The 24,854-nt window shown below is 41.7% G+C and overlaps 2 protein-coding genes across 2 annotated transcripts in view; both read left to right on the top strand.

Annotated features, from left to right (window-relative positions):
* Nucleotides 1–24,854, top strand: part of LOC145491439 (uncharacterized) — a 172,901-nt gene that overhangs the window by 11,277 nt on the left and 136,770 nt on the right. The gene's annotated exons all lie outside the window — the stretch shown is intronic.
* Nucleotides 19,419–24,854, top strand: part of LOC145490469 (uncharacterized) — a 47,443-nt gene continuing 42,007 nt past the window's right edge. Inside the window, exons 1-2 of the mRNA XM_081469583.1 lie at nucleotides 19,419–19,862; nucleotides 19,979–22,589. Of these exons, the coding sequence (XP_081325709.1) occupies nucleotides 19,419–19,862; nucleotides 19,979–22,589 (3,055 nt within the window). The remainder of the gene's footprint in view (nucleotides 19,863–19,978; nucleotides 22,590–24,854) is intronic.

Below are 24,854 nucleotides of genomic sequence, written 5' to 3'. Positions count from 1 at the left end.
CTTGGAAGGTTATGACAAAGCTAGAAAGATCAATATCAGGTGATCTCTTATTAAAACCAACCCCTTGTTTTCTAATAGTATCTGTCTTGACAAACTGCAATAGCTTTACTACCTCTAAGTTTGAAATGATAATCAATTCTTTTCTTTATACTTTATACTTTTAATTTTCATCATAAATCTTATGTGAACAAAGATAGCTCTAACAATTATTTTACACTAAGCTTAAACTGAACTACAAAGAAATATTCTCGAGAAGAGTGTCACAGAGGTTGTACTTGTAAACGTGAACTTCAAGCCTGATTTCTCCCCAGCTCCTTCCATCCCAGGTTCCCTGTTGCTTTTTGCATTGATGAGTTTATTTTTGGCTTCAAGAGAATGATAAGTGTACATTTCCAGCAAATAACACACAGGATTGGGTTTTAAATGTTTAATTGACAGTACATTGACAATAAATAGATAGCTTTCCATGGTGGTTGCATGTACTGCCAGAAATGGGACCTGCTTGAATGGTCTTGCAAAGGTAGTGGAGGATGGTAACTTAAGGTTTAAAAAGATCAAAATAATAAGACTCCTCATAATATTCACCAGTCAAAAATTGCAGTAAATGTTTATATGACCTCCCTTCCCTCTTTGGTTTTCATATCGCCCCTAACTCTTTTCAACAGAAAATGTAAACTAAAAGACAAATTTCCTAATGAGATCCAGCACCAAGAACTCGAGTATGTATTTACCATTAAAAAATGCAATTCTCACAATTAAATGATCCAACCCCCATCCACCTTTTAAGTCCTGTCCAAGCAGATACAATGCAGTAATGTACATGGAGCTAATATCATAATTTATAAAACATTAAATAGCTCATTTCCAGTATCAATGTACTGAACTGAGGTCTTCAGATTTTCAGCACCCTCACCTGCACAAAAAAGAAAAATAAAATTTTCTGAAGCATGTCAAACAAACTACAACAATCCCTCTGCATAAAGCATTTTTGGATCCTTACTTAAAGAAAAGTTACAATATTGTTTAGGAATTAAAATAAATCAAACTTCCAATACCTAAATTGTTGATCAACAGTGCCAATTTTGTAAACATAATAAGATTCAGCAACAGGAACTCAAGGCAACCGAGTTTGGTACTCAAGTTTTGCTATATAAGCATACATAATTGCAGCCGACAGTGAGGCCCCTTATTTGACCTTAGGTAACCAAGAAAGCCCTCGCCCCAGTGACCCTAAACGAGCTAACTTTCACTGTTTTATTGAGAAAGTGAAACACAAGCCACCCTCAGCAACATAACCAAGGTAATCCTGGTAGCCATGATAACCTTTTTTCGTCAAAATACTATGACTGGCCTACCTGGGGCAACTCATGGTATGAAGAAATAAAAATTAACTCACAAAACCCCACAGTGACCAAATGACTGAAAGGAAGCCAAAGGAAGAAGGATAACTGAGCACTGGAGTGTGAAAAAAGGCTTAAGTAATCCTGGAAGGACCACTTCATGTCATATATTAAACACTTGATAAAGTTGCCTCAGAAGGGTCTGATAGGGTTGCTTTCAGTACCCGACACCATATAAATGGGGCCTTGTACTCTCTCCTCTGCAGAGGCTCCCTATGGGAAATTGAATATACTCCGAACTACCAGCCTGTGGTCAAGGCAGCACAAAAAGTTGCCTATGAAGAAGAGAAAAGTCTTACAACACTAGACTGCAAACGATGGGTAAAATGTAGACTGCAGGCTTTTTAGGAATATCATATTCCCATTTCCATTTATAAAGAGATCGAGCTAACCATACACCGGCTAACCTGTGCCGTATATTTCAGGCTAAATGGAGCACAAGCTCTATATAAAGGAAATGGGAATACAATAGGGCAGGTTTCTTTCACAGGTCACAGGTCACAGGTCACAAGTCACCAAAAAATATGCCAAAACGTCATGAAACAGATGCATACAAGTACGTCCTAAGTGTAACTATAACGGCTCTTTTCTGAAAAAAAAAAAAAAAACATAGGGGAAATCAGCTATAGCAGTGAAATAAAAAAAAATTGATCCAACGAAAGCCAAGACTTATTTCTGTTGAAAACATAAATTGTTTGTAGCCTTTCAATATAACATGAAAACGAAAGAGGCTTACACTGATCTGTGAATTATGCATTTACTTACGCGTGATTTGTGAACCAACGACTTTTGCGGGAATAATTGTTTACTTTTTTCGGAAATTTTAGCATCATCGTAAACTACACCAAACTAGATGTAAAACCTGCCCATTCCACGCGCTTGCGGCTGGAAGACTGAGAAACTAACCACAGCGACAGTGAACCACGAGGGCCTAGAATCTAGTCTGTCATGATGTGTCACACACGGCATTTTGATGCATCAAAATGGAGGGTTCTGTATGTTTTGAGAAACATGGATAAAATTTGTATTTTTATGTGACACATTATTTAGCCTTTGCATGTTTACGTGAAAAGTGACTGCTTTTTTTCTGTGAAGGTGAAACTGTTTTCAAATTTTTTGTGAGACATGAAAAGGCCAATTACTTATGCGTGAAATTGTTTTCAGAGGAGGTATAGGGGACCCTCTTGTTTCTGTTTAGTACATACTTGTTGTAAAGATTTCAAAAAAAGAGAGAAATAAAACAGTTCAATTTGCTATCATAATGAATTATCTTATTACGATAAAACACATTAACACTACATGTCTGAAAGCTACATTTCAACCCATTTCGTACATATACCACCCCTAGAATTTTTTTCATTAAAATTATACAGTAAAACATTTTAAGTTAGGGTTTGTCGCATGGAAACATCGATAAACCTCTTGGGAATCTCGGGTAATTGTTACATCGCGAGTTTTACTGAGTGTTTTGAGTGTGACCTGTGACCTGTGACCTGTGACCTGTGAAAGAAACCTGCCGAATACAATATTCTTAAAAAGTCTGCAGTCTGCATGTTATCCTCTGTCTGCATTTTAACCACCGTTGTGCAGTAGGCAGGCTTTGTCTTATTTAAATAATTAAGCTTAAGTTCTTGTTTGTGAAAGTTCTCATTTCCTTCATTGTGGATAATATTTCTGTTTGCTAGGCCCATTGCAGAATATGTGAAAAGGTTTCAGTTTTGTGAAAGAACACTCCGAGCACGAGATCGCAGATATTCCATACTCAAATGGACTGATCATTTTTACTGCTAATTCTTCAAAATCATCTTCAGATACAACGTTTTCCTATACATATAAGCTATTCTGTGACCAAGTTACACGTTTCTTTACGTTACCGACCACGTAAAAAGGGCAATTTTACAGGGCGAATAGTCAAAATTTTGCCCCACATATTTCCAACGGAGAGCGATGACTGTAACACTTTACATACACTTTCTGCAAGATTTTTCGGTCATAATTAAAGTCTACTTACCTCTAAAGAAAGAAAAATGATAATCACTCCTTGAGATCCAAATACAATACCATTTGAAGCTGGAATGATTGCAGAAATCTGCCTCAAAAAGTTGTATCAGCGAGAGACGACGACGCCATTTTCCAAAATTTTTGCGCATTTGCGCGCTTCTTTCGCCGTGACGTCATAATGGCCATGATCATAGGGTCAGCCAAATCTGACGTGTTCACCTCTCCCTCCTGGAATGACTCGAGTGTTGACTCGAGTACACAGACCGCTGTATTCAACAACCGTGTTTTGCTGGCGCAAAATTCAAATTTGCCGCGTTTTTGACGCGACTCAACGACTGAAATTCTGACTGACGGTCCGGACTTATATTTTAAGAGCTACGAAATAAAATTACATCGAAATTAAAATTTTAAGCAAAAAAATTTATTAGAAGCTTAATCTCCATAAACGACATTATAACAAAGGACAAGAGCTTTGGCGCAGTTCAAAATGGGCAGGTTCAAGCCAAACTTAAAATTCTCAGTATCATGTGTATCAATGGTATTTGTGATATAAACTTTTCGAGCATAACAAGAGCTTCACCGAGAGCTAGAAAACATATTACTTCACCATCTAAGAATATTATACTATTAAATTATTTTAGAGGTGTGCATGTAGACGAATAACAACCATAGACAAGCGCTTCATTGACCACGCAGTCGGCAAGGTTGGGAAACGGCTTTAGCTTTCTTACCTTTCCTTTCTAGAGTAGGATTTTTCACTTTCCACAGGTTTACCGACTGCCGCCGACTGAGAAGTTTTTTGTATCTGCTTGAATCCATGTTTACTGTGTTCTTGGTACGGTAAGCTCGGACAAAAGTTGAAGCCAGCTCGTTTCAGAAGAAACGAGAAAACACTTGACAAGAAATTTGCATGGGAGCGTGCAATAATATTAGCACAAATGGTACGTAAACGTTCACTAGGTTTTTCACAAGCCAATCATTACTTTTGCAGGCAGAAATTTACCATGTGTCACGGAAGTTTTTAAACAAAGACCAACACGATCTCACACTTGCGGAGAATAGTCGGAAAGATCCGAAGTGTTGAGAAAAATACGCAATATCAGGTATATTGTGTAAACGAACAAGAGACAGGGATATTTCATACAATAAAGTCATTATGCATAAAGCTGAATGATTGGCACCAAACTTAGGGCCTCTTAATTCATATGAGCCCGGTCAACCGGGCTGGCTCGGTTTCCGAGATCTCGCCTCGCCACTCTTTCCTTCGTAAAAATTTCGATGTGTTCAAATGAGAAACCGAGCTGGTCCGATTACCGAGATCTCGGTTTTTGCGACCGAGATCTCGATAACCGGGATGAAAATTTTCCCATATGGGCACTGTACGGGTCCGCAAATGATCCCAGGACCGCAAATGATCCCGGACCGGAAATGATCCCCATATTGGACCGCAAATGATCCCGATCAAAAAATAAGGAATGGCATGGATTTATATCAGAGGAAGGTGAGAACATGTACAAAAATAATGAACTAAAAAACATATTTTATCATTTTGCAAAAAACCTTTCCACAATTGCTGTTTTGTTCTTCGAAGGGTACAGATCGTTTTCACTGTCACGCAATAACAGAAATAATAAATCGAAAACCAACTAATGGAAAAAGCTAAGAAGTTGTGATGTACGCTATAGAAGATAACTAAATAAGATACTTCTCCAACTTTCAGGCCTTTGCGTTTCCCCAAACGCCAGATATTCGTCGTAAATGTTTCCCAGAAATTTACAGAGTCCAGTAAGAAAACGCCTTGTTGGTGTACATCCGTGGTACACCAATATGGCGGCCGGAATATAGTGTAAACATCTGGAACTTACTTTGGCCTTCTAGGCGACTGACTATCAGTACTAAACAAACAAGCATTTACATAAGCACTTTTCCTAATGCTCTAACTTCTAAAAAGGCTCAAAATCATGAGAGAAGTATATATTTTTCAACAAACTCGATCGTAGCCTTGTGTCACGCAAGCTCCATAACTCTAAAATTCAAAATGCTCTGGTTTCCAAACGAAGCACGCTAATTGTAAACAGATATAAATATACCGCCTCTTATGCCTGATGAAGATAAAAACACGTCACGTGAAGACGATCTATTGAATTAGAAGTCTTAGAAAAACACATACTTGTAAACATTCTCGAAATTCCGGTGGCGATAGTATCAAACATCTATCAAACAGCTAATTGTCAAAACGAAGTGCAAGCCTTGGCCTTGCGTGGTCATGAAGCTGAACTTCATAACTATAGCTTGGAATTTTGGCTTCCTAGAATACTCAGGTAGTCATTTCCGAGAAATTAAAGCCAAAATACGACCAAGGAAGAATTATAAAATAAATTTGTTCAAATTTCCAGTGCTACACACTAGGTGTTTTACAGAGTGATGAAGCGTTGTAGGTTTGTGGGTCTACTCAAGTGACAGCGTCTTCTGTAATACTTGCTTCATGGTTAGATTTTAGTTTAAAACTTTAGACGAGTGGCGTTAATGGCTGATAAAATGTGATTTAATTATAACACCGAAATATCAATGTGTAACAAAGGAGGATATGTAGCGTATGGTGCACTGATCATAATTTTACTGAGAATTGCAAAGAAATGTAAGCCAAGTCGTGTTTTGATGATTGAGTGGTGATATTCATAACATCGTAGTTAGCAACAAAGTTTAGTCGAAAGTATGAAAAAAAAAATCAAGTTGTAAGCCATTATAATTATAAGATGGCTTAAATAAAAACATCGGTATTCACGTACGCCAATTCTCTATCCACACCATTCCACCATCCATGCCATTCCTTCTTTTTTGATCGGGATCATTCGCGGTCCAAAATGGGGATCATTTCCGGTCCGGGATCATTTGCGCTGCGGGATCATTTGCGGTCCTGGGATCATTTGCGGACCCGTACAACACTGCAGCTCAGGTAACCAGGACGAAACTTTTTGGACAAAATACGTACTAGCATAGCCCTAGCCCTAGCCCTAGTTGTTCGAAAGGTGGATAACGCTATCCACCTTTCGAACAACCCGGGCTTTAGCTTTTCACGCAAACTTGAAAGCCAAATCTGTCTAATTCGGGCCAAAGAATGATAAACGGCGATTTTTAATTTCTAACAGATCGATAAACTAGAATGTATCTCTTTGTGAGAAAACTGGGCGGGCATTTGTTTTCCTTCGATGAAACAAATTACTGCTTTATACCGAGACGTCAACTTGTAGGTCGAAACGCAGTCAAATCTGGTAGAGAAATATAAAGTGTCTTAACCTACGTTAAATATGATTAACGAGTTATTACAGTGCCTGGGAGGTCCGCATAGTCAAAAACTGTGACCGAGGTCTTGAAAATGGTGCCGGCAGTATTTTCAAGTCCGAAATCACAGTTTTTCACTATACGGACAGACCCTATTTTTATTATAAGCAGGCAAATAATGAACATCACATCTAGAGGCAAATAACGGCACTTTTTGTATCAACTATGTCATCTTGAGCTCCTGACTACATTTACTCAATTTTTAGGCAAATAACATGTTTATTTTTTCATGTGGTAAATTGGCTTTCAAATGGGTTTGTTTGTTTAAACGGCTTCCGTGCCGTCTACAAACCATTCGTAAAAAATCGTCGCAACGAGTGAGTAACTCAGATACTAGAAAAATAATTAAAGATGTATTAAGGTACAGTTGTAGAAAATATTCCTTTTTGTAAGGGAAATGAATGAGCCTGTGATGGTGATTCAGGGGACTCTTTTCACAAGTAATTACAAATATAGAGTTTTCGAGTTCACTTTTGTTGAAACTGATCTATATTTGTAGTCATGCATTTTCTGACCCGGCGTAAACAGCCGTTGCTATGGCCGTTGTAATAATGAAAAAAAATTATACCCGGCCACTGTGTACTTTCCTTGAATTTCACACAAAGTCAGCAAGATCGTTTGAAAATGTTTTTTACAAATGTTCAACAGTTTTACATCTAATATTTTCAAAAAAATTGCTTTTCTCCTGAACATCGTCATGTTTTATCCTATCGAGCCGCCACCTTAATCATCGATGAACGCGTAATAAGGCAAACGATTGACGTCGATTATCGCTAATTTGTTCACGAAAACAATTTCAAAACACAAAATTATGGCAAGCCGCATTGGATAATTTCACCCGCTCCCGGAACCAATCAGATTGCAAGACTTGTTGAATTGTGCCATGATCACGGACTGAGAAAAAACATAAAAGAAAAAACGATTTTTTTTTCCTCCCATAAGGGGTGAGAAATAATAGCTTTCTCTCTTTACTACACTGCTATGATCTCGAAATCTCGTGTTCTCCGTGTTTCTCACAGATTGGTTTATGTACATCAAATATCAAGCAATCCACTGACAATCCACTACGGATATTGTTCCTGTGTTTATGTTAATTGCTTTAGTTACCTTTATTCTAATTGTCATGATCTTTTATTCGTGTCCAGCAACCTATATTTTAAACGAGTTTGCTCCAGAAACGTAAAACATAGGCATGCGATCATCTGTGATCAAATTCTGCACTCTCGAACCTCACTCGACTAGCTATTCGAAGAGTAGAGTATAAACGATTTATCAATATCACTAACAATGAAATCAAACCTTTCTCAGTACTCTTGTAATAAATATACATTTCACAGGACGTACCTTCGGGTAAGTTCATATCCAAGTGTTCTTACTTTGAATGTCAATATCAAACAAAAATGTTTCCCGTGAGTATGCAGTGAGGGCGTTTGGTCTGACGCCTGTTTGAGATTTAGCGTCAAAAGGAAGCATCGATACCAAACCATATGTTTGTTGCCACACAGATTTAGGGAATATCACGGCTTAATTCAACTGGCCTCGAGGGTGAACTACAAGTACTAGTAGGTTGACACCAATGGTCCAGCTCAACTTTATATTCGGCTGCCTGAGTCCGAGCTGGTCTAGTTACAGAATGAATCTTTTATCGCTAGATAGCGCTTTTAGAATTGAACCTCACTATGTACGTACGATTGGCCGATTCGTTCGGCCTACGTGTTGTGCGGCAAGAGGATAAAAAAACGCCGAGACTTGTTACCGAAAGGTAACTGTAAAAAACTCCAAAAGTGGCACCGAAAGAGAGCTACAAATGTCTCTCGCGACTAGAGATACGGGTTAGATACTCTGGAAATATTAGAACATGTCCCTTTAAACCAAATTAGCTACTTAAGAACTGTTAAATTATTATCAGGAGGGGGTGGGGCTGTAAAAAACAGAGAGGGGGACATCATGGAAAATCACACCCTTAGGGAGGGAGGGTAACATGTAAATTTCTTTTTGAAAAGTAGGTGGGGCGGCATAGGCAAGTGGACTTTTTGTAGTTATTATCATTGCAAAAAATAACGTTTTTTACAATGCAAATATTACCTTCACTAGTAACATTACTTACAACAGCGAAATAGAGCGGTTTTCAATTACTTACCAATTAGACTACTCAGCAAATCTCAAACTGTAGTAAAACCAAAACCAAAGTAAATGTCTAATTACTTTCGACACTTATTGAAAACTGCTCTAGCTTACAAAACCCTAACATTTGCCTGCGATACTTACTCTAGTTACAGTACTAACATAATTCACAATTTGACAACCCTAACACAACTTACAACGCTAACATTGCTTACAATTTATTAACGCCTAGTTATATTACTTACTTATTTAAAATAGCGCATCATGCTTGATGTTAACTAACATTACTTGCTTTTTTTTTTTATCTTGGCTAAATATCAACACAGAGGGAAGAAGAAGTCGTGGCAGACCGAAAGAGACTTGGCGGAGAACCGCAGAAAAAGAAAGAACAGCATTGGGTTTTGGCTCATGGAGCGAGGCAACAGTGGCTGCTCGTGACCGTGTGTCATGGCGAAGGAGAATTTCTGGCCCTATGCCCACTTAATTAGGTTATGGTCAAAATCAATCAATGAAATCAAATATCAACACACGATGCTATTTAAAATCAAGGGAAAACCTATTAAATATGCTATTTATTCAGGAGCCATAATCGGGGACGGAGACCGTAAGTCTTGGGATCCACGCGCACCTATAATATGGGACATTTTTTCTATTTTTAGAACAAATTGCTGCGTCCTGACGTTATATATCCGCGCGGATCCAGGCACATGTCAGGGGTTCTCGTGAGGATGTTGTCACGTTGCCTGATCAAATGATGAGAGTTGCGAGATTCTCTTGCAGATTTTTCACAGCGGTGGCAGGGAATAAGAATCAGGGTTCTTATATGTAGCTTTACGCTCTGAGCTAATGGAAAAGGTGAGTTTTCAGGGTCGAAAACAAGACTTCAATTCCGCGCTGTGAATGAATATCTGCTCGCGCGACTTGTACAAGTAAGATTTTGCGTTTGTTCTGTAAAGAGATGTTATGTAAGAAAACTGTACCCTGGTATCGAGATAATTTGTGAATTTTCCAAACAATGCTTAGTCATAACGAAACCTTGAAAATTTTTTATTGTTTCTGTTTGTTTGGCGAGTTTGCAAAAGTTTTTGAAAGGAAATTCTGACGCGTACATTAAGTAGCTCATTTACATAGTGCAGCGCGTGCACTTTCAAATCCGAGTCGGTGTTTTCAATTGTCAACAAATCTTGACAAAGATTTCTTTCGTTGTCTTTTGTGCTGAGATGCTGCAACAATTTTCACCAACGCGAAAAAGCTACTAACATCATGTGTAAAAATATTGAAGATCCGATACTAGAATTCATTATAAAAGAGGTAAAAAACGTTCTCTGGTGAAATTGTTTAAAATTGTGAGCTTTCAACAGCCAGTCTGCTGTCTTCGACGGACAAAAATGAAATGATGCTCATTTTTGTCCGTCGAAGACAGCAGACTGGCTGTTGAAAGCTCACAATTTTAAACATCATGTGTGTTTCTTTAACATGCTGAAATTTTACACTGCGAAAATAAAATAGACAAGGACACGAGCGTGGGACAAAGAAAAATTCTGAGGCCACGACAGGAATCGAACCCATGACCTCCCGAACACCGGACGGGCGCTCTATCCACTGAGCTACGGAAACTCATGGAGAGTGTTCTAACTGAGTTCATATATGATAGGTGTCCTGCATACTGCTAGGATCGACGCTATCGAATTCATCGTGAGTAGTGATAAGTTAATAAAGATGGTGAATTTTAAGCTCGGTAATGAAATGTGAAGGTGAATTAATCAACATGACACGAGCGTATGCAGTATGCAGGACACCTATCATATATGAACTCAGTTAAATGACCTTGCTCTCCACGAGTTCTCGTAGCTCAGTGGCTAGAGCGCCCGCCCGGTGTTCGGGAGGTCATGGGTTCGATTCCTGTCGGGGACTCAGAATTTTTCTTTGTCCCACGCTCGTGTCATGTTGATTAATTCACCTTCACATTTCATTACCGAGCTTAAAATTCACCATCTTTATTAACTTATCAATAGTCAAGGAGTTTTGATAACTCAACCAACGAAATCGAAATCGTTTTTCGAGTTGATTAAAGAAAGCGTCATCGTAATTTGTTTGCTGATTATTTCCGCTGTATTCGCATATTTTCAGCTAAGCTTTTAATATGTTCTCAAACATTTATCAACCCTAAACATATTTAAAAACCAGACTGACATTATATGAGTTCGATCTACGTTTTCACACGAAAGTGCGGGAGTCCAATTTGTCGGCGTTGACAAAACATGGATCGGACCGGATCACGGATCGGATCAAGGAAAAAAATTCAAAATTTAAAATTTTGTTGAGCAAATTACACTAGAGTGACTACTGTGAGCAGAACGTTTTATTTAATTCTGGTGTGATATTCCTTTATTCTTTTATAATATCAAGCCAACTGGGTGCTGGTCACAGATGAATTTTTTTCAGGCTGTTGGGTTTTGATTGCGGTGATCAATCATGTCTTCATATCTTTCTCGGCAGTTGATACTTCGTATATTCACTTGCATCAATGGTAAACTGTCATAAAACGAGTCAGCATGGTGATAACAGGACGAACGTATGAATCGAAACACAAAAACTAAAAACACTAAAAAAATTAAACACCTGATGATTTCAAACTATTTCCGTCTAAGTCTTTTACAAGATGTGAGTTTGGAATACGATGTTTCGCACTGGAATAAAACGAAACAAACCATTTGTATTTCAAGGAAATATAGCTGTTTATAGGAATAGCTGGTTTTCACATGACGTCACTAAAATTCGAACTACAAAACTATTGATCTTGCTGAGATTTCACTTTAATGATGTATAAGAGCAGCTGAAAACTAATATTCATACAAATTTTCCCTCCGAATGGGTTCTTGGTTTTGTGATACACTGCGCTTGAATTTCTAAGCTTTTGCGTGACGCGGCATTTACATGACGGCCTAGAGAGCTGTCATGATGGTTAAAAAAGTGACTTATTTCGGGGAACTTGGCTATCTGAACAGTTCATGTCTTAAAAAAGTATTATTTTAGTGTTTTAGAGTTCCTTGAGGGATAAATTCACGCTTTTGTAGCAAAACTCAGTGACAGATGTTTCTGTTGGTTTCCGGCCGCCATGTTGGTGCCCATACGGATGGGCACTAACATGGCGTCTCCATACAAATCTCTATAAATTTGGGTAAAAAATTTCTCCACGTATCTCGCATAAGAAAAATTGCTGTGAACAGAATTTTGGCGAGAGTCTTTGCATATTTACCTTCTTTCATTTCCCAGATTCTGGACTTTATCTATTGACCAGTTTTGATTTTTATTTTGATCTATTTTGAATTGCGTGACACTGAAAACCAGCAATACGGACCGACCACAAGCCAGCAAATAACATGTTTATTTTTTTCCTGCAGTAAATTGGTTTTACAGATTACAAATGGGTTTGTTTACGCAGCTCTTGTCATTGAATCGGCTTGCGCGCCGTCTACGATTTGTAAAAATTCTTGGCAACGAGCGAGTAACTCAGATAGTAGACAAAGAAAGATGTATTAAAGAACAAATTTTTTTTCGAACTACTTTATGTTAGTTGCATTTATTCCAACAGCTAAGTTCTCCAAAATTGGTTTTGCGGTTTGAAATTTCGCGGGAAGTTTGAAGTTTTACCACAAAAACAATTCCTGTCAGTCGTTGCTTTTAAAATCACTTGAAATCAGACTTTTCTACTGTAAATTGAATGGCAGAAAGCGAGGAAATTTGTGAAGTGTATTCCACAGAAATTCTCCTAATTACAGCAACGATCAGAGAGGTAAACTCGACTGAAATTGACTCAAATTTTACGGCGAGAGAAACACAGGATTACGCGCCATTGCAGCGCCAAGCTCCAAACAACCAAGCAAACTCTCACAACTTCAAAACACTGAATTGAATTTACTTACAGTGACTTTCCTTGCCATTCTAAAGTGAATAGAGATAAACTTGCGTTGACTAATCGTAGATGGATGTGTAAAACAGGCAAAAGATTGACGATTACCGCTAACTTTTAGGAGCGAAATTTAGGCAGCGGGAAAAAAATTCTGCCCGTGGGCCGTATCGTAAAAAGCTGGACCGGTCACGTGGTTATGATTAGCCAGTCAAATTTGAGGATTTAGGAATCCGGCCCGCTCAGATGCTTGAGAAAAAAATAAATATATGTTATTTGCCGGCTTACGGTCGGTCCGTATGGTGAAAAACTGTGACCGGGGTCTTGAAAATGCAGCATTTTCAAGCCCGAGGTCACAGTTTTTCACCATAGGGACCGACCGTAAGCCGGCAAATAACATGTTTATTTCTTTTTTCCTGCAGTAAATTGGTTTTACAGATTACAAATGGGTTTGTTTACGCAGCTCTTGTCATTGAATCGGCTTGCGCGCCGTCTTCTAACGATTTGTAAGAAATCTCGGCAACGAGCGAGTAACTCAGATAGTAGACAAAGAAAGATGTATTAGAAAACAGCTTTTTTCGAACTACTTTGTGTTAGTTGCATTTATTTCAACAGTTAAGTTCTCCAAAATTGTTTTTGCGGTGTGAAATTACGTGCGAAGTTTAAAGTTTTACCACAAAAACAATTCCTGTCAGTCGTTGCTTTTAAAATCACTTGAAATCAGACTTTTCTACCGTAAACTGAACAGCAGAAAGCGGGGAAACTCGTTAAGTGTAGTCCACAGAAATTCTCCTAAATACAGCAACGATCAGAGAGGTAAACTCGACTGAAATTGACTCAAATTTTACGGCGAGAGAAACACAGGATTACGCGCCATTACAGTGCCAAGCTCCAAACAACCAAGCAAACTCTCACAACTTCAAAACACTGAATTGAATTTACTTACAGTGACTTTCCTTGCCATTCTAAAATGAATAGAGATAAACTTGCGTTGACTAATCGTAGATGGATGTGTAAAAAAGGCAAAAGATTGACGATTACCGCTAACTTTTAGAAGCGAAATTTAAGCAGCGAAGAAAAAATCCGGCCCGTGGGCCGTACCGTAAAAAGCTGGACCGGTCGCGTGCGCATGATTAGCCAATCAAGTTCGAGGATTTAGGAATCCGGCCCGCTCAGATGCTTGATAAAAAACTAAATAGATTTAGTACCTCTTATGCATGATGAGGATAAAAACTTTCGGGGCTCTTTAGTTTTGGATTTAAAGGAGAAGGTCACTCCAAAAACTGTGTATTTTTTTCCAACACTAATAAAAAGTTCACATTGAGTTGAGTTACTCACCGTCGTTTTCGCTTCTGATGCGATCCCAATGAAAAAGAAGTGAAAAGTTCGACACTGGGAGCCGCCACTTTGAAAGGATCTTGAAGGCCAAGCCGCATACCCGTGACGTCATTCCGTCCGAGAGTTTGTTTGTTCTTTTGAGCTTTAGTATGGCTGCTCTTGAAGCCAGAACGTGCTAGTGATTCCGCGGGAGATAATCAAGTTGAATTCAATGATCGGTTGGAAAATGCTCTGTGGTGTACTTGGGAGAGATATGCAACCATACCGACGCAAAGAGAATGTGTTTGTTGCCGAGAACGGCCGGAGTAGGTCACCGAGATGGAAGGTGCATTTTGCAGTACAATTGCAATGGACGCAGCTAGTGGAAGAGGAGGTTTATTTTTAATTGTAAATTGCTCTCAGAATTGAACTAGTGGCTTAAGGTTACTTCAAACCTTCGCGGGGCTATATTGGTCGATTTTTTTTTGGTCAAGAAAATAAATGTCCGCGAAGCACAAGTTTGCATACTGTGAACGCTAGGGGTTCTGTTGTTTCATTGGCTCGCGGCTTTCAAGTTGACACATTCCTCTTATCTGTGAAGGCGTGATATGTTTATAAATCTTTAGAAGGCGCACTCGTTTTTCGAGAGAATCCCTTCTCTTTAAATGAATTAATAGGGTATGCAGATTTGACGGATTTTTCATGAAATTTGGTCAGAACATTCACTGGTAGATATGGAACAAAAGCGTGTCAGCGAATTCCTATATTTTAAATACTTTCCTCGTGGCGGCCTTTAACGTAACAGGTTACGCGAATTTTTCGATAGTCGAACTTGACAGATCTATAAAAAGATAACCAATAGAAATAAAAGAAAATGCTGACACGTTTTTGTAGATTGAGGCCTTGTGATAAACACTGCACAGTTATTTTGCATGAACGATCGCATTTGATACCCGATTAATTCGCTGGAACGTCAGTCGGTCATTTTGGAGTTGACGGCCTCTTCCGCCTTTGGAAAGCAAAATCCAAAACAAAGCATAATTTTATCGAATTCTACATTTTATAACCTTTCTATTGATATATAGTTTGTGGGGTTTTCATTGAAAACAGCGCGCGTACGAATTTTTTTCTGGAGGACTCCCACGAAGGTTTGAAGTAACCTTAAATAAATCCCCAGTTTAGTGCTTTTGATCTGATTTGCCTTCATTTTTATGTTACTGGCGGTTCAATGCGGAGGGAGTTCTGGTATCACAGAAACTGACGAGTTTTCAATAGTGTGTTTAAATCGGGCGGATGCTTTCCACCTCACAAGTCTGTGTTTTTACTTATACGATTTGGATACTTTTTGCTGAGTGCTTCGGGATATGTAACAAAATCGCCATACTTATTTTTCCGTCGGGCGTGACATTATAGGAACATGTTACATATCCTTTCTGGTTTACCCAGGCTGAAGTCCATACAGTTGCTGAGTGCTTGGGAATGTGTAACAAAGTCGTGATAATGATTTTTCCGTCAAGCGTGACATTATAGGAACAGGTTACATATCCTTTCCTGGTTCATCCAGGCTGAAGTCCATGCAGTACAGTTGCTGAGTGCTTCGGGATATGTAACAAAAACGTGATAGTGATTTTTCCGTCGTGCTGTTTCCAGAATCGCTTGGCATTTCTCGTAAACAGTTAGATTATGTACTCGAGATTTCTATCGCTCTTGAGAGCTTTGTCAGAATTTTTGAGATAATTTCCTGAATGCCCACAACATTAACTGATTTTCAATGTGTCGGTGCACATGATCTTCGCATTCGACTACTAGAAAATTCAGATTATTTTTGGAATCGCTAAGCAACAAACATGTATACAAAGAATACTGTACGGGTCCGCAAATGATCCCAGGACCGCAAATGATCCCGGACCGCAAATGATCCCCAAATTGAACCGCAAATGATCTCAGACCGGAAATGATCCCCATATTGGCCCGCAAATGATCCCGATCAAAAAATAAGGAATGGCATGGATTTATATCAGAGGAAGGTGAGAACATATTCAAAAATTATGAACTAAAAAACATGTTCTATCATTTTTACAAAAAAATATTCCACAGTTGCTGTTTTGTTCTTCGAACGGTTCAGATCGTTTTCACGGTCACGCAATAAAAAAAATAGTAAATCGAAAGCCAACCAATGGAAAAAGCTAAGAAATTGTGATGTTTGCTATAGAAGATAACTAAATAAGACACTTCTCCAAGTTGTAGGCCTGTGCATTTCCCCAAACTTCAGAAATTTGTCGTAAATGTTTCCCAGAAATTTACGGAGCCCAGTAAGAAAACGCCATGTTGATATACATCCGTGGTACACCAATATGGCGGCCGGAATATAGTGTAAACATCTGGAACTTACTTTGGCTTGCCAGGCGACTGATTATCAGCACTAAACAAATAAGCATTTATATAAGCACTTTTCCTAATGCACTAACTTCTAAAACGGCTCAAAATCATGAGATAAGTATATATTTTTCAACAAACTCGATCGTAGCCTTGTGTCACGCAACCTCCATAACCCTGAAATTCAAAATGCTCTGGTTTCCAAACGAAGCACGCTAATTGTAAACAGATATAAATATACCGCCTCTTATGCCTGATGAGGATAAAAACACGTCACGTGAAGACGATCTATTGAATTTAGAAGTCTTAGAAAAACACATACTTGTAAACATTCTCGAAATTCCGGTGGCGATAGTATCAAATATCTATCAAAAAGCTAACTTGTCAAAACGAAGCGCAGCCCTTGGCCTTGCTTGGTTATGAAGCTGAACTTCATAACTATAGCTTGGAATTTTGGCTTCTTAGGATACTCAAGTAGTCATTTCCGAGGAATTAAAGCCAAATTACGGCCAAGGAAGAATTACGAAATAAATTTGTTCAAATTTCCGGTGCTACACACTAGGTGTTTTACAGAGTGATGAAGCGTTGTAGGTTTGTGGGTCTACTCAGGTGACAGCGTCTTCCTTAATAGTTGCTTCATGGTTAGATTTTAGTTTAAAACTTTAGACGAGTGGCGTTAATGGCTGATAAAATGTGATTTAACTATAACACCGAAATATCAATGTTTAACAAAGGAGGATATGTAGCGTATGTTGCACTGATCATAATTTTACTGAGAATTGCAAAGAAATGCAAGCCAAGTCGTGTTTTGATGATTGAGTGGTATATTCATAACATCGTAGTTAGCCACAAAATTTAGTCGAAAGTATGAAAAAAAAAGCAAGTTGTGAGCCATTATAATTATAAGATGGCTTTAATAAAAAACATCGGTACTCACGTACGCCAATTCCCTATCCACACCATCCCACCATCCATGCCATTCGTTATTTTTTAGTCGGGATCATTTGCGGTCCCTATCGGGGATCATTTCCGGTCCGGGATCATTTGCGGTCTTGGGATCATTTGCGGACCCGTACAATACCCTAAACAGGTTTGAATGTGGCTTTCCGTGGAAAATCTGAGAACATTTCTGACTCTCGGGCATTTCTGAGCTGCCGGGCATAGTCACTTCGTTTACGGCAGTGATCACTGAGATTAGCGAAAACGTTTCATGTATACGTGCTCCGTAGCTTTACAAGAGTGAGAAATGTATCAAAACGTCTAAGTTTTAAACTGGCGGTTGCGCCTCAGCCTATTTAAACGTTATTTTTTCTTTTAATCCAAATTCTTCACGTCAGTCGCGCGATTTCCCGAATCGCCGACTATTAAAATGTTTCGTTTCTTTCTGACACGATGGAATTGTGTTACAGTAAATATAATTTCACACTTCAGGATTATGACACATTCGTGCAAAACTTGACGCGTTTTGTGGAACATAAACGATCACCGACAGGGATATGATTACACTGGAATGTTGTAAGCCACTGGATATCCCGTGGAGATGTAGGACTAAAAGTTCTACATCTCCACGGGATCCCAGGTCTGTTTTTTGGTTGCTAAGAACGTCTGGCTCGTTATGCATTGGGATCGCACCCACTTCAGAAGCTAAAACAACGGTGAGTAACTCAACTCAAGGTGAACTTTTCATTGGTGATGGAGAAAAAATTCACAGTTTTTGGAGTGACCTTCTCCGTTAATAGTCCATATGGCATAGTCTACGGGATACGGGTTGCGGGTAAACCCTGCGTCTGCCCTATGAGACCCATATTTGAATACGCAGGCATAACTAATTCCTAAAATTTGACCTTAGTGACCCTTATGAGAGTCTTATTTTGAGAAATTAAACACCAAGGGTCTTCACTTTTAACACGGCAAATTAAACTGATTACGAAAACCCTTATTGCCAAAATTACGCGAATGAATTATAGCGGAGCCGCGGCGGCCCGAAGTGCCGCCAAGCGGTGCCTCATACTCATATAGGAAAGAAAAGGAAACCCATGAGTAACAGTTGATTTTCTCATGGTTATCATGAGGCTGTAAGGCTTAAGGCTGTTATAGCCGGGAAGCGGGCTGTTGGAGTGGGCCCCCACAGCCTCTCGAAGTGCTTCCCACGGCGTGCGTCTCAAAGAGCCTCTGACAGCCAAAGTCCAACTCCTGGCCTCCTCGCGGCGAAACCGGCACCACTGACAGGAGAAGGGGCGAAGGCGAGTCACTGACGCCTTAAAACCAGTTGCCCGGGGTAGATGGGGCTCTTTAGCCGCGGTGAAGGCAGCCCATCTAGGGGAGGGAAAACCCTGATTCCAAACCTCCGCTGCCTTGCGGCTATACCTGATCACAGGAAAGGCTTCAGGAGTCAACCTCGAAGATAAATCCGGAGTGGAGACCCTGCGGCGGACGGCGGATGCACAGCACTACCTTCCGGCAGCTCCTGCAGTGAAACTGGCCCCAAATCGTATTGGTGCATCCTTTCCTTTGGACTCAGCCAGTGGAACCGAGAGGGGGACACTGACGTGTGGGCAGCCCAGTGTCTCCATATAATCCCGCCCAGGCCTTCAGCGCAAACTGGAGAGGACACTTCAGCGGTTTCGCAAGATTCCGGTACAACACGGGATGAGACAGTTTACCGGTTCTAAGCTTCCGACCGATTGGCGTAGGTTGGAGCGCCAGGGGTCTCTTCCGACGGTGGGAGAAGCCCTCGTAGCTTCGTTGGGCAGCTACCGCCCGCCTTAAGCTGGGCAGCCCCCAGCCACTAAGGTGCTGCCCCGCCATGGCTCGCCTGCTCTACTGGGTGCGTAGGGCTTAGGGGACCTCCCCGACAAGTGAGTCACAACTTCGCATCAGGCAGTCACAAAAGAAAAACAACAACGAAGACTCCAGCTCTTCGAATCGCAAGCTGGAACGTTCGCACCATGTGCCCCGGACTCTCTGCTGACCTTCAGCAGATGGACGATTCCCGCAAGACCGCCATCATCAACAAGGAGCTGACACGACTTAACATCGACGTTGCCTGTCTCCAGGAGACTCGGCTGGCCGATAACGGTTCTCTTAGAGAATCAGACTACACCTTCTTTTGGCAAGGCTTGTCCCAGGACGAGCTGAGGCAGCATGGTGTAGGTTTTGCTGTGAGGAACTCGCTGCTCCCCACTACAGAAACGCCGACTGGAGGCAGTGAAAGATTCCTCGCCCTCCGCATGAAGACATCGACTGGCTCTGTCAACTTCCTGTCTGTTTACGCCCCGACCCTCACGTCCAGCCCAGAGGCCAAAGATCAGTTTTACGAGGCCCTGGAGGAGACAGTGTCCCAAATCCCCCGCTCCGAAAGCCTATACCTGCTAGGCGACTTCAACGCACGCGTTGGATCCGACTGGCAAGCATGGCCCACCTGTCTCGGCCACTTCGGTGTTGGCAAGTTGAACGGTCAGAGACTGTTGGAACTCTGCTGCCACCATGGCCTCTGCATCACCAACAGCTACTTCAAGTGCAAGGAGCTGCACAAAGTCTCTTGGAGACATTTCCGGTCCCGCCACTGGCACCAGCTAGACCTCGTCATCCCAGGAGAGCGGACCTCAGCAGCGTCCTTCACACGCGAAGCTACCACAGCGCAGACTGTGACTCGGATCACTCCCTCGTTGGCAGCAAGATCAGTCTGAAGCCGCGTAAGATCCATCATGCCAAGTCTAAGGGTCGCCCTCGCATCAACACCTGCGCTACTGCCGAACCAGCCAAGGCTCAGAGCTTCGCCAAGACCCTTCAGAAGAAGCTTGCTGACCAGCCTTCAACCGAAGACACGGACACCAAATGGTCTCACCTCCGCGACGCTATTTACGACTCGGCCATGTCCGCTTTCGGAAGAAAAGAGCGCAAGAATGCTGACTGGTTCGAGGCGCATTGGGATGAAATGCAGCCAGTCACGGAAGCCAAAAGGATAGCCCTGCTGGCGTACAAGCAGAACTCTTGCCATAGCACACGCGACGCCCTCAGAGTAGCTAAGAGCAAAGCCCAGCAGACCGCTCGCCGCTGTGCTAACGCGTACTGGCAGAACCTGTGCGCCAAGATCCAGACAGCCACCGACTGTGGCTACGCCAAAGGGATGTACGAGGGGATCAAGACGTCCACCGGCCCCATGAGCGTGAAAACAGCACCGCTCAAAGCGAAGTCTGGCGAAGTCATCACCGACCAGAGCAAGCAGCTGCAGCGTTGGGTCGAGCACTATCTCGAGTTCTACTCGACCCAGAACATCGTGACAGACGCTGCCCTTGATGCCTTGCCCGGACTTCCAGCCATGGAGGAGCTAGACGAGATGCCCACACTAGAAGAGCTCAGCAAAGCCATTGACAACCTCGCCTGTGGCAAGGCGCCAGGGTTGGACAGCATACCTGCAGAAGTCCTAAAGCATGGCAAACCTTCCACCCTCCAGCCGCTTCACGAGCTCCTCTGCCATTGCTGGGAGAAAGGACACATCCCACAAGACATGAGAGATGCTAGTATAGTCACCCTTTACAAAAACAAGGGTGACCGAAGCGATTGCAATAACTATCGCGGCATTTCACTCCTCAGCATTGTAGGCAAAGTCTTTGCACGTGTCGCACTGGGTCGCCTGCAGAGTCTTGCTTCGCGAGTTTATCCAGAGTCCCAGTGTGGCTTCAGAGCCGGCAGATCCACAGTAGATATGATCTTCTCCCTCCGCCAGCTGCAGGAGAAGTGTCGTGAGCAGCAGCAACCATTGTTTCTCGCTTTTGTGGACCTGACAAAAGCCTTCGACCTGGTCAGTCGTAGTGGGCTCTTCCAAATCCTTCAGAAGATCGGCTGCCCACCAAAACTCCTCGCCCTCATCACCGCCTTCCACAAGGACATGCAGAGCACCGTCTGCTTTGATAGAGCCACCTCGGATGCCTTCCCAGTCAGCAGTGGAGTAAAGCAGGGCTGCGTTTTGGTGCCAACCCTGTTCGGGATTTTCTTCTCGATGTTACTCCACTACGCCTTTGCCGATTGCTCGGAGGGTGTATACATTCGGACGAGGTCAGATGGCAAGCTTTTCAACATTGCCAGGCTCCGCGCCAAAACCAAGACCCTTAAAGTGCTCATACGCGAGCTGTTGTTCGCGGATGATGCTGCCCTGGCATCCCACAGCGAGGCAGGCCTTCAACGCTTGGTTGATAAGCTGTCTCACGCCTGCGAGGAGTTCGGCCTTACCATCAGTCTAAAGAAGACAAACATCCTAGCCCAAGATGCAGAGACACCTCCCGTCATTACCATCAACAACACTGAACTGGAGGTCGTGGACTCTTTCACTTACCTAGGGTCAACAGTGTCAAGCAAGGCGTCGCTAGATGTCGAGATCAGTTCAAGGATCGCCAAGGCAGCCGGCGTTATGGCTAAACTCAACAAGAGAGTGTGGATTAACGACCTGTTGAGCGAGAGGACCAAGCTGCAAGTCTACCGATCTTGTGTCCTTTCCACTCTCCTTTACGGAGGTGAGTCGTGGCCCACATACGCCAGACAAGAGAAGCGCCTCAAAGGGTTCCACCTCCGCTGCCTTCGGCGTCTCCTTCAGATCAAATGGCAGGACAGAGTCTCCAACACCAATGTTCTTCAACGAGCCGACATGCCGAGCGTCCCTACACTACTCATCCAAAGACGCCTACGGTGGCTCGGTCATGTTCACCGTATGGAACCCGATCGCTTGCCAAGGCAAGTCCTCTACGGGGAACTGTGGGAGGGCGCCCGACGCGTGGGCCGACCTCTCCTTCGCTTTAAGAATGTTTGCAAGCGTGACCTGCGACTCGCTGATTTCAATCCCAATACCTGGGAGGTCCTCGCGCAAGACCGCGCCGCCTGGCGTCACGGTGTGAAGGAGGGGACACTCAGGGCCGAGACGAAGGCCAGGGCCGAGGCGACAATTCAGCGGGCGGCGAGAAAGGAACGACAAGTATCAGTTCGTGAGGCCACCAACTACATCTGTACCAGCTGCAACAAAGACTGCCACTCAAGAATCGGGCTTTTGAGTCACTTAAGAGCCTGTGACAGTGACGCGCTGACCATCGCCTCTCCGAGACGAGGATGCCATATCATGGCTAGCGGTACTGCTCGTGGGCGCGTGCGCACGACGGCGACGGCGACGACGGCGGAGTCGCGCAACATGGCGGCCATACTCCAAATAAATAATTCAAAATTCTCCAGTCAACAAAATCAGCAAAATCTTATTTAAAAAACATAATTATTTCGGCAAGCGACTTCTTCCTAAAAAAATTAGCTTATATTTTGCTCAGAAGTTGCTCAGAAAGGCAAAACTTTCTCGAGGTTGCTAGAACCGCAAAACGTTGCTCCAAACGCCAAAAGTTGGTCAAAAGCTGCCGAGCACAATCGGGTCAGCTAGACCTGTTTGTTTGACAATGTTTGTCCCCAGTCTTCCCCAGTCAAGACAGCTGAAGGGTTTCGGACTGGCACTGTTAGTTTTGTCGAAGTTTATTTAAGAATTGACTTATTTCGCAATCGCAGAGACGATGACGTAAGTTTACTCTGGCATAAAGCAGGTGTGATCGAGTATACAGTACCTGTACTATTTTCAGTCCAAAGCCAATGCCATTGGTTGATGACAGCCCGTCCGTCCTCTGAGGAATTACCCTATTAAAAATGGCCGCTAAAGCGAGCGAGTTGACCTCCACAAGCTCAGTCGTTTGTATAACATTCTAAAACAAGTAAAAAAAGACGTTTGCATACAAATTCAGAAAAGCTTTCGGTGTTTAAAGGCAACGGGAATCACAAATGTATACTGTATGGTCATTTACACACCTTTAATCTTATAAGATGTTGACATTTGAACTTTCTCGAAAAGCGTTAAGGGAATCTGGCCTTGATCGATCACCTGTAAACTGTAAGCATTCGATGGCTTCTTACTGGAAATTTCTTTATTGTTTGTATTATTAAGACAAAAACTTTGCAGTTAGAAAAAGGTTCCGTTATCATTTCGATAGGATTCGGGCCACGAAAAACGTTCATAGACCAAAACAAAACAAAAAATTCATTAATCTGGGGAATTATACCATATCTTCAGAGCTAACCCTTTTTCTCACCCAGGGTCAATACGCGCATGAATGTCATTTAATTAAACAAAGAAATCAATTTCTCGCCAGCGAGAACGCTTGATTATTGCCATAAACAATACTGGATTTTCTCCCTGAATGAAGTTTGAAATGTGCCACTAAAACAAACACCTTCTTAACTTGACAATACATTATAATATTGGATCCATCAGACGAGCGCTTTCAAAATTAATTATCGCTCTTTTACGTCCTCCGTGGTTGTGACGACTAAACCTTACTGGGTATTAAGTGATTAGGATAATTAGATCTCGCCAAATCTGCCGCAATAAGTTGCCGAAATCTGCAGGTGTTTTGAGTGATGTTGGAGCAGGCATCCAGCAAAGCTGTTTAAATAATCGAATTATTTATTCTTTCTTCCGTTCCAAGTTCGTATTTTTTGGAAAGAGGAAAGTTGTTCACAGAGGCCAGCTTTTCTGATTCTTGACAATTTCGAGAGTTTATTGTGGTGCAGTAATCGCCAACGGCCAAAAAGAAATCGCTGGCATTGGTTGGGATTTCAACGATTTAATCAATTAATACAGTTTTCGGTTTTGTCTATGAAACTGTGGATAACCCAGTGAGCAAAATATGAAAACGAGCACCAAAAGAATCTTTTAAAATGAAGGAAGTTGTATGTCTTGTGACAGCAGTTTTTATTTTCTTCGTTTGTCAGGTAAGTTTCATAATTTTATGGCGTGTAAGTCACATTCTTCCATGTTGGATCAGTATCATCTACGAAGAGTACTTATTTAACGTCTTCTTTGTAGGTTTTATGGGTTGAAGCCGCTTATTCTGTACCAAGTAAGTGCAAAAGTATTCCCAAACGATTTAATTTGTGTTATTTGGAGCTGGCGATGTTTCTGTATTAGACATCAGTCTGAAACTGAATTCAGAACTTAGCATTTTAAATGGCTCGGAAACAAAAACAAAATGCTTCTTCCAGTCCTGAAAAAGTTGCTGTGTAACTTTACACAACATTAGGGACAATTCCAAAGGTTAAGGTTTTTTTTGTTCACGGCCTTCCCCAATATTTCCTCGTTAGAATTAACATCCTCCCAATTACGTTAAGAGAAACACTCTGGTAAGTTCATTGTGAAACTAATTGCCTCCATTAAAGCGAAGGACTCCAGTTTAATTACTTTCATCACTATTGTTAGTGCTAATTTCGAATCTGGAAATTGTCGGAAAATTGAGTCGTGTCGTTTCGCATTTGCGAGAATGTGTGTGTATTCGATCTCATCGAATCCGTCTCGAAGTTTTTGC

This window comes from Orbicella franksi, chromosome 6 (assembly GCF_964199315.1).
Source record: "Orbicella franksi chromosome 6, jaOrbFran1.1, whole genome shotgun sequence".
NCBI lineage: Eukaryota > Metazoa > Cnidaria > Anthozoa > Scleractinia > Merulinidae > Orbicella > Orbicella franksi.
This window is presented reverse-complemented; position numbering and strand designations above follow the sequence as displayed.